This window comes from Gigantopelta aegis, chromosome 4 (genome assembly GCF_016097555.1).
Source record: "Gigantopelta aegis isolate Gae_Host chromosome 4, Gae_host_genome, whole genome shotgun sequence".
Classification (NCBI taxonomy): domain Eukaryota; kingdom Metazoa; phylum Mollusca; class Gastropoda; order Neomphalida; family Peltospiridae; genus Gigantopelta; species Gigantopelta aegis.
Window position 1 is genome coordinate 82,002,293 of NC_054702.1, and position 10,225 is coordinate 82,012,517.

Genomic DNA, 10,225 nt, shown 5'->3' on the forward strand with positions numbered 1-10,225 from the left:
TGCAGTACAGTATAACATAATATTATGGGGGAAAGGTGCCATATTGATTGAAATCTCTCAATGTTGAGGGGTAAGATGTAGCCCGGTGGTAAAGCAGTCAACTGATGCGTAGGATCAATCCCTGTTGGTGTGCAGTACAGTATAACATAATATTATGGGGGAAGGGTGCCATATTGATTGAAATCTCTCAATGTTGAGGGGCAGGATGTAGCCCGGTGGTAAAGCAGTCAACTGATGCGCGGTCGGTCTAGGATCAATCCCTGTTGGTGTGCAGTACAGTATAACATAATATTATGGGGGAAGGGTGCCATATTGATTGAAATCTCTCAATGTTGAGGGGCAGGATGTAGCCCAGTGGTAAAGCAGTCAACTGATGCGCGGTCGGTCTAGGATCAATCCCTGTTGGTGTGCAGTACAGTATAACATAATATTATGGGGGAAGGGTGCCATATTGATTGAAATCTCTCAATGTTGAGGGGTAAGATGTAGCCCAGTGGTAAAGCAGTCAACTGATGCGCGGTCGGTCTAGGATCAATCCCTGTTGGTGTGCAGTACAGTATAACATAATATTATGGGGGAAGGGTGCCATATTGATTGAAATCTCTCAATGTTGAGGGGCAGGATGTAGCCCAGTGGTAAAGCAGTCAACTGATGCGCGGTCGGTCTAGGATCAATCCCTGTTGGTGTACCCATTGGCTTATTTCTCGTTCCATCCAGTGCTCCCCAACTGGTGTAACAAAGGATGTGGTATGTACTATCCTGTCTGTGGGATGATGCGTATAAAAGATACCTTGCTACTAATCCAAACATATAGCCCTTTGTGTGGTGGCAGCGTGTTTCCTCGCATCTGTGTCGTCCTTAACCATAATTATAATGTGTTGAATGTGTCATAAAATAAAAACATTCCTTCCTACCAAATGTTTGACATCCATGATTAATAAATGAATGTGCTCTAGTGGTGTCATTAAACAAAACAAACTTTAAATGTTTTCCTTCCTTCCTCAAAATGTTTTGAGGCGTGAATTAACCGAGTGGTAAAGTGCTTGCCTGAGGTGTGGTCAGTCTGGGATCGATCCCCATTGGTGGGCCTATTGGGCTATTTATTGTTTCAGGCAGCTCACCACAACTGGTATATCAAAGGCCGTGGTATGTGCTGTTCTGTCTGTGGGATGGTGCACATAAAAGATCCATTGCTACTAATGGGAAAAATGTAGAGGGTTTCCTCTTTGAGACTATATGTCAAAATTAGCAAATGTTTGACATCCAATAGCCGATGATTAATAAATCGATGTGCTTCAGTGGTGTTATTAAATAATACAAACTTTAACAGTTTCTTCTAAATGTTTTGACAGCTTATGTATCAATTGGTGCAGATGTAAAACTGTGTTTGAACAAAAAACAAAAACAAAAACAAACGACTATGCACAAAAGTAAGTTTACTTTTAATATTAAAACATAAACAAGTGTAGTTTGGCGGGATTTCAAACTGTTGATCACAACAGTAATGGATCCACAGGAGCCCCACCCCCATTCCCGCCCGCTCCCCCATTGATCCATGTCCACAATATGTGTTTTCAAATTAATGGGCAAAAATGTGCCAATTTTGCATGTACACATAAAATTAAAATATATGTCAGTTTTCAGCCTTTATAATTGGTGAAAGGAGCTCTCAAAATGTGGAAATTATAGGTCTTTAAAGACAAAATATATTAATAAAATTTCTTTTCCTCCACTATTCTTCCATTCATTTTACCTCCCTTTCTCTTCAACAGTTTAAAAACTGAAGAAACAATAATTATTGTGGAGAAAACAAAAGATTTTAATAAAATGGCAAACGTCTATATGATTGTTCTTATATGCACAGAATGTATTTTTGTACTATTCCACCATTTTCTGACCCAGCACAGTTACAACGTCTTGTATGTATATTGCACGTATTTGTAAATGCAGTACCTTTAATGTGTTCATCTTAGTTCATTCATATATTAAGTCCCTTAGCCTGTTCGGGTATCTGAAGGTCAGATTCCATTTGTTCTCATCTTATGCCATCATGCGTCGCTTGCATATCCTAAATGTATATGGTTCAGATTCCATATATACTTCATCGCAACAATAAAAAAAATCATCAGGTAAGGTATCCAATAAGGATACGCATATAAAAACGTAATACACTATATATGCAGTCTACCCAAAGCCTTTGCATAGAAAGTAATGTTTTGCGGATCACGGATTGTGTATATCAATATAACGAATCTGGTCTTTGGTCATTAACTACATTCTGTAGCAGTAACGTAATATTATGTCAATGTGTGATCACAAATCACGTGCATGACGTGGTCTTATCTTTAAAACAACTTCTTTCATGGAGTTGTTTGGTCCTTTCCAAGGTTTCCACGTGATTCCATCAAAGTGTTTCGCGGGGATGTTTTCACTGTGGTAGTAAATTCCAAACAAGTTGTTGTTGTAACATCGATAGTACCAGCCTCCGCCCTTGAATCTTTTTGCACAGCTGCCTCCCATCTGGGTTTCCTTCAGAAGGTCGTTGTCGCTGTCATACGTGCTAAACATCATGCCGCTGTGTCTAAAGAAGCCGTCGCCCGCGTCACCGCGGTAGCCGCCGATGTGTAGACGATAGTTGGCATCTTCGTCGTCTACCCAAAAGTCGTCGTATTCTGCGTAACGTCGTTCACGTTCCCAGTCCATGATCTCCACCCTCAGAGTGTAATAGTCTTGGTTAGTCAGGTAATGTAGGTTGTCGTTGCCGATCCAATGCTCGGTGTAGACCCCTGAAACAATGGTGTTCTAAGCATTACGTATCGCGAGTACTCTGCTGTTCGAGAGCTAGACGACGGTTATACCCTCTCTCTCTCTCTCTCTCTCTCTCTCTCTCTCTCTCTCTCTCTCTCTCTCTCTCTCTCTCTCTTGAATGACAAGAGTACTCTGACCACGCATTATGATATGATACACTTTTCTGTGATGTTGGTCTATTTAGATTTATTAAATACTTTGTCGAAATTAGATAGTCGACTTGTGGCTTTGTTTTAAAGTTTAAACTATTCATAGATATTTTAAAGAGAAGTCTATAATCCGAATTCTGATAGTTTAATGTCCACCTTGCCTATAATTGCTTTCAATATTTATTTTTTCAGTTATCGTCATTATAGAATAATTATAAATACCATTTCGGTATACTTTTGCAAACATTTAGATTGACTTTTATTTCTTCCATTTACAATCATGGAATTGACATTACTTTTATCTTACTTCCAAAACAGGTTATTTCGATTGATGTTTATTTCTTCCATTTACAATCATGGAATATACATTACTTCTATCTTACCTCCAAAGCCGGTTTTGTAGTCATACCAGTCTCTGTTGAACTTAACAGAACCATCTACTCGTTTCATTATGACGGTCCATCCTCCCCTTCGCATGTCGCAGAATACCGAGATTGGCTCTCTGGTGCCTACCAGATGGACTCTGTACATTTTGTTCAAGGAGTGGCCCTGCTCGTACAGGCTGTAACAGTCTGTAACAAGACGTGCAAGTCAACATCATCATCATAGAAACAAAGGAACGTTAGAGGTGCATTGTCTTGTAAAAAAGTAGTGTATGGTACTTCTGGTTTAGACCTAGTTCCTTGCTTAGAATACTTATTATGTGCACTCGGCGAGTTCTTGGTTGTTCCAATGGCCACAGACATTCATGACAGTGTCTTGGTGTAACCGCAGGGATCGTCCCAGAATTTTGGTTAATTGTATTCTGGTTGTTTACCCCGAGTACATTTTAAGGCGCGCGTGTGCAAGCATTTATGTAAGGAGTGTGTGTGTGTGTGTGTGGGGTGGGGGGGGGGGGGGGGGCGGGCAAGCGAAGATTCGGGGTGGGGGTGGATTCATGTTCCCCTTGAAAATTTATTTTTAAAAAAATCGCTATGAGCGACCCCGAAACCCTGCCCCTGCAACGGCGCGTGGTTTTAGAAATACATCCTGCTGAATCGGTTTGATGCTTGGACAGTCAGAACACTTAAACAAGCGTGGACAGAATTACCACACAAGGTTATAGGACCAAGTACGTTTAAACACTACGTGTCCAATATAAAACCAAGAAAACCAATGTATGACACTCTTTTTTAGCTTAAAGGCATATTGTCACAGACCACTGACCTATTTAATGGTCTAACAAAGTATTACCTAACAAAAATAATTTGATTTGTCCCTAAATGTACTTTATTCAACCATCTCCATAACCACCATTCTCCATTTATTAATGTTATTTTGTAAAAATAATTGAATTATGGGAATGGTCCATAATTCAAAAACTAAAATTGCCGCGAGGGTTGACATGGATTTCACTCCATCATGGTTCCGTTAAGTTGATGCGATAGCTAGATTTGGTTTCCAATAATTAATGGAATTTTTATTTATTATCCATTTTTAGAGAAATAAGGTCCTTAAATCCGTGACAGTATGGCTTTAAATTGTTAGCGACTTCAAACTACAAAACAATTTAAGTAGACTAAAAAAAAATGCTGCGATGTAGTACCTAATCCAGAATATATGGATTCACGTATGTCTGTCTGTGTGTGTGTGTGTGTGTGTGTGTGTGTGTGTGTCTCTCTCTCTCTCTCTCTCTCTCTCTCTCTCTCTCTCTCTCTCTCTCTCTCTCTCTCTCTCTATCTATATATATATATATATATATATATAATATCTATGTATGTATGTATGTATGTATCTATGTATGTATCTATCTATCTATCTATCTATCTACCTATCTATCTACCTATCTATATATATATATATATGAAACCTTAAAGTGCTCCATTTTAATTTCATATTCAAAGAGCAAGCCACAAACACCAATATATATATATTTTATATATATACTACTCAAAAGAATTTAAGGGTCAGACGATATTTTCGACATTATTTTCTGAATGTCAATTATATTAACTAGACCATAATGTCACGCATGGTATTGTTCCATTTTGACGAAAGTGGGTCTAAGCAACCCATAAATGAATTAAAATCCACTGTCATTGACACTGTCGACTAGTTCTAATGGCGAAAACATGCTTACATTTGCACGTAAATTAGGGCGAAAGCGAAAGGTCTGCTAAGTGCCCATAACTTGCTTTTTCACAAAGCGCTTCATTTGCACGCTTTGCACGTGTATTCCATGTTCCCAATGCGGAATTTCCGTATAATTGGAGCTTGCGTTCGTGTACGGTGCACACTCCAAATTCGACAATGGTACGACGTCACCTGACTATCGAAGATCGAGGAAGGGCTATTGCTTGGCTTCAGGATGGCAATACGCAAAGAAATGTTGCTCTGAGACTTGGTGTCAGTCAGAGTGTCGTTGGCCGACTGTGGCAACGGTACCAAGCAACGAATTCTGTTCGAAATCGTCCACTTTCGGGAAGACCCCGAAGCACTACAAATAGAGAGGACCGCTACATCACCAATATGGCTCTACGTCAACGCACAACCACTGCACGCCGATTACGTGACAATCTGCGGACTGCGACTGGAACTCGAGTGTCTGATCAAACCATACGCAATCGTCTGAGAGCCAATAATCTACGCTGCCGTCGCCAGGCTGTTCGACCACCACTCCTACCACGTCACAGAACGGCCAGACGTCACTGGTGCACACTTCGTCTGCGGTGGCAACGTGTTCAGTGGGGTCGAGTGATGTTCACTGATGAGTCCAGGTTTAGTCTCCAGTTCAACGACGGTCGGGTTCGTGTCTACAGACGTCCTGGGGAGCACTTCGCTGACGTTAACGTTAGACAACGTCACCAGTTCGGTGGTGGCAGCGTCATGGTGTGGAGCGGCATCTCTATCCACCACAGGACCCCCCTCTATGTGGTGGATGGCAATCTGAATGGAATCCGCTATCTGAATGAGATTATCCGGCCGTTGGTTCTCCCAGGCCTTCAGCAGATTGGCGGTGGGGCAGTTCTGCAGGATGACAATGCCAATAATAAAATTTTTGGTGTAGTTTACATCATCAATCTAATACACTCTGAGACTTATTTGGTTATAAATTTTTGACCCTTAAATTCTTTTGAGTAGTATATATATTATATTTTATATATATATATTGGTGTTTGTGGCTTGCTCTTTGAATATGAAATTAAAATGGAGCACTTTAAGGTTTCATTTTGTTTAGAATGTTTTGTATTCAAATGTTTTATTTAACGACGCACTGAACACATTTTATTTACAGTTATATGGCGTCAAACATATAGTTAAGGACCACACATATATTGAGAGAGGAATCCCGCTGTCGCCACTTCATGGGCTACTCTCTTTTTCGATTAGCAGCTAGGGATTTTTTATATGCACCATCCCACTAACAGGATAGTACATACCACGGCCTTTGATATACCAGTTGTGGTGCACTGGCTGGAACAGAAAATAGCCCAATGTGCGTACCGACAGGGATCGATCACACACCGACCGCGCATCGAGCGAGCGCCTTACCACGGGCTACGTCCCGCCCCTTAGGGACATCAGATGACGTTGCATATAGCCGTTTGAGATTGTTAATGTCTAGAAGCAACTAAATTAATATCATTATTAATTTCAATAAATACGATAAACAGACATCTTAGTACCTTTTGCTTTGTCGAAAGCTTCTGCTGGATAAAGTATTTTGCGTGGTTTTTCTGTAACATTCACCTTTTGTTTAACGACATTAACAGCATTGCTATTAGAATCAGCCTTGTTCTGTATCTTGTTTTCTGAATTAATGTTTTCAGTTTTCTTTTTATTCAACTGCTCTGCCGTACCAGCAACCTTTCTGGTCTCTGGAGTTTGTTTTTTATTACTTGATGTGTCTGCTGCGTCATCAGTCTTTATAGCTTTCTTTTTTCCTTCCGTATCTTTTCTGTCTGTATTCAGTTCTTTTGACCCCAATTCATTATGTTTTTCGTCTGGTTTCTTATTTTTCATAACATTTTCATTCTGTTTATTAATATTTTGTTTCTGATCATCGTTTTCTATGGTCTTCTTTTCCGGTTTGCCATCTTTAGTTCCTAAACTATTGATCGGAACAGTATGGTCAGCTGCCGTCGTGCTTTGCGCTTTTGTTTGAGATTGTGGAGTCTTTTTATTATCAGTGATAGTCGGCTGCTGTTGAATGCGGACTGCATCTCTAACAGTATCTAAGTTTGGTTCTTTGTTCTGGTTTTGGTGTGCTGGGTCATCAGTTGGCATACGCTTCAAAAGGAACGGACATTTGTTCCAATAGATGGGTGAAAATGGAGGGCATGGTGACAGTATTATGGAATAAAGAAAACAATATCTAGGGCTCTTGTTGCCTTGGCATTGCAATTTTGTCTTGTCGCCAAACCATGATGCTGGATTTTCTGGGAAAAACTTCTTAGTTTGTGGAATATTATGTTCCTTCTCTTCCTTCGCCTGATTTACTTGTCTGGGAGAAGTTACCATTTTGTCAGAAACCAAATGTTCCAATTTTTCTAAAATATCAGTCGACGTAGTTTGTATATCTAACTTAGCCTTAAGACTCTGTGTTTCATGTCTTTGTTTATTATTATCGTCTGCTATTTCTTGCATCTTTTTCATAATGTTTGAAATTATGGCAGTTTGATTCATTACAATTTGGTGCAGTATTTGGTTCTGTTCTTCTAAAAAGACGTGTTTACGTTGCAGCTTATCAAAAAGGTTTGAATGGTTTTGCAGCAGGGTTTTCAGTTGAATAATCTTGAAGTGTTGCTGTGAAATCATCTCGTGTTGTTTCGAGGTATTCGTATTATCCGAAGACTGACTCTTGACGTGAGCTAACTCTAAATATTTACCTTGGCGTTTTTTCAGCATTTCATTCTCGTCTCTTAAAACAAAGTAACTTTGGTTCAGTTTTAAAAGTTCATTTTCTACTTTTAAGATCTGATTCTCTAACCTTGCAAATGAGCCTGTGTCGTTCTGCTGTGAAAGTTTTTCTGACAACAATCTGTTTTCCAAACGAATGATCATGATTTCAAGCGACTGTATCTTTGTTTCATATTCGTTAGCTTTCAGCGTAAACTGCTGTTCGAATTTAACAAAATCAAAGTTTGGACTGGAAGTAGTTTGACAATTAGTAGTAGTAGCTGGTTCATCAGCAGGTCCATCTCCTTTATCAGTAATCGATTCCACATTAAGATTTACATCGCCTTCGTGTTTGTTTGAATTATCACCCTTAAGTGAGGAATCAGTATCAACACTTTGAACGGACGAATCGCTGTCGTCTGCTCTGCTGTGTTGAATGTTATGCTGTATACTAGGTTCTTTGGTATACTTTACTGAAGTGTTCTGTCCGTTGCTTTTCTCATCACTTGAACCATATCCTAATGAATATTCTGGAAAACATCTACTTTGTTTAATGACTGCCATATAGTAGCAGTAATTTGAACAGCGTCGTCTCAACTTGCATACTATTATGTCTGTAACATTGCGTATTGGGTATAATACAGACCTCTCCTGTAGAATGTTCTGTTCTTCAACAGTGAAAGTGTTAACAGGATTCGTTTCTCTAACTTCTAAAAGATGTTGTAACATATAAGAACGGTTACGAAAACAAATACCCCATACAAGACTAGAAATGTGAACTTTTGCGGTGTCTGATTTAATTTTTGTTTTCTTTTTTGTAATTTTGTCTGCCCTGTTAGTTTCATAGGGTAGGTTTCATATTCAAGGCTATATTTTCCTTTTCTTCAACATTAGTGACCTTCGAATCTGTGATCACATCTATGTTATCGTCACTGCTGAACTCTGTTTCGTCCCCGAATTCTGTTTCATCGATGGTGTCCATGTTTACCTTGGTATCTTGCACAGCGTCTTCTTCAGACGATGGTACATCATGTTCGATATCAGTAATTTTTGTCTCAGTGTTTTTAATTACTGGCTCGTCATCTTGTGTTTTAAATATGTTGCTGTATTTTTGTAGAATGTCACAACTGACCATATTGTTTTTGTCTAGTTTAGCCTGTTTCAACATGCCCTCTAACTCAGACTTTGCAACCAGCTGTTCCCCAGTGAGAGAATCGGTTAAATGTCCGTCTGCTAACATGTCAACGTACCATGTTCTGATATTACAGTTTTTGCTAGGATGACTGAAAAAAACAAAACAGTTTAATATAAGTATATATACATACATAGACTGACCATAAACTTAATATATTGGAAGTTGATCTTCTATTTGTATACTAATATATTTTCATAAAAATGTAATAAAAATAAAAACAAAACACAAAATTCTAAATGTTTTGCTTGTACAGGAGACAGGAGTGATGAGGTGAGGGAAACTCACACGTGAGAAAGAGATTGACGGACAGACAAACCTAAGACGACACAATTATTGACATTTTTTATTTTTTTTATTTAAACTGTAAAACAAATCCACCCTAAATCAGGTTTTAAAAAAATGTATGATTTTGCTCATTTTACGTTTATGATGTATCGGAGTTTAAATGCTAATACATAGAAAACGTAATCATGTGTACACTTTTTAGTTTAAGTTAAAAGAAAATGTAGCTGTAGATGTATTTATTTGCATTTGTGAACTTTAAAACCACCTTCAAAACCCCCAAATAAGTAAAGAAAGAAGAAGAAAAACACCTTACCCATAAACACCTGTATGCGGGAACAACAGCCCTGTGAGGAGGCCGATTGCCACCTGACCCAACACACAACGATAAACCGTGTGGCGGTGAAAGTCGCTTTTCAATTTCATTCTGGAAGACGTGAACTTTTACAAAAGTTTCCAACAACTGTTATCTACACAATACACACACAAAGAAATCCAGCTTGGAAATGAACACAACGAATGAACAAACGTTGAACTAAACTGCGAATCTTTCGCCAGGTCTAAAAACGTATAGTGGTAACTTCAGATAGATATCTTTCGTGTTATAAACAGTCATTTTCTTCGACGTGGCCGTAGACGCAATCCTATATTATTGGTGACGTGCCACGGTGTTTGACGGCCAGTAGTATCGATCGGGTGGCTATGTCACAGCTGGGCTAGTTACCCGAGAACAACTGAAGAATGTGGCTTAGTTTGACCTATTGATTTACGGGGCTAGCGTACAGCGGGTAATTCCAGTTTTAAAAAAAGAAAAGAAGTCGCTTGATAAATATGTTTTTAAAAATCTACTTGTATGTTTAATTATCGATAGCTCTACAAACAGGAACTTACTCAGATTTTACAAGAGAAATGT

At 38.9% G+C, this 10,225-nt stretch overlaps 1 protein-coding gene across 1 annotated transcript; it reads right to left on the reverse strand.

Moving 5' to 3' along the window:
* Nucleotides 1–1,419: 1,419 nt before the first annotated feature.
* On the reverse strand, nucleotides 1,420–9,941 carry LOC121371207. The gene is made up of 4 exons (XM_041496926.1): nucleotides 9,629–9,941; nucleotides 6,623–9,118; nucleotides 3,341–3,529; nucleotides 1,420–2,786 (listed from the first exon to the last, which is right to left on the reverse strand). Exons 2-4 carry the CDS (start codon nucleotides 8,562–8,564, stop codon nucleotides 2,314–2,316), a joined length of 2,604 nt encoding a protein of 867 aa, XP_041352860.1. The 5' UTR covers nucleotides 8,565–9,118; nucleotides 9,629–9,941; the 3' UTR covers nucleotides 1,420–2,313.
* Nucleotides 9,942–10,225: the final 284 nt, after the last annotated feature.

Coding starts and splice junctions, on each gene's coding strand:
- LOC121371207 (XM_041496926.1), bottom strand. CDS start 8,564: ATGTTACAACATCTTTTAGAAGTTAGAGAAACGAATCCTGTTAACACT. Junction 3,530..6,622: donor AGCTTTCGACAAAGCAAAAG/GTACTAAGATGT, acceptor GTCTTGTTACAG/ACTGTTACAGCCTGTACGAG. Junction 2,787..3,340: donor CTACAAAACCGGCTTTGGAG/GTAAGATAGAAG, acceptor CCATTGTTTCAG/GGGTCTACACCGAGCATTGG.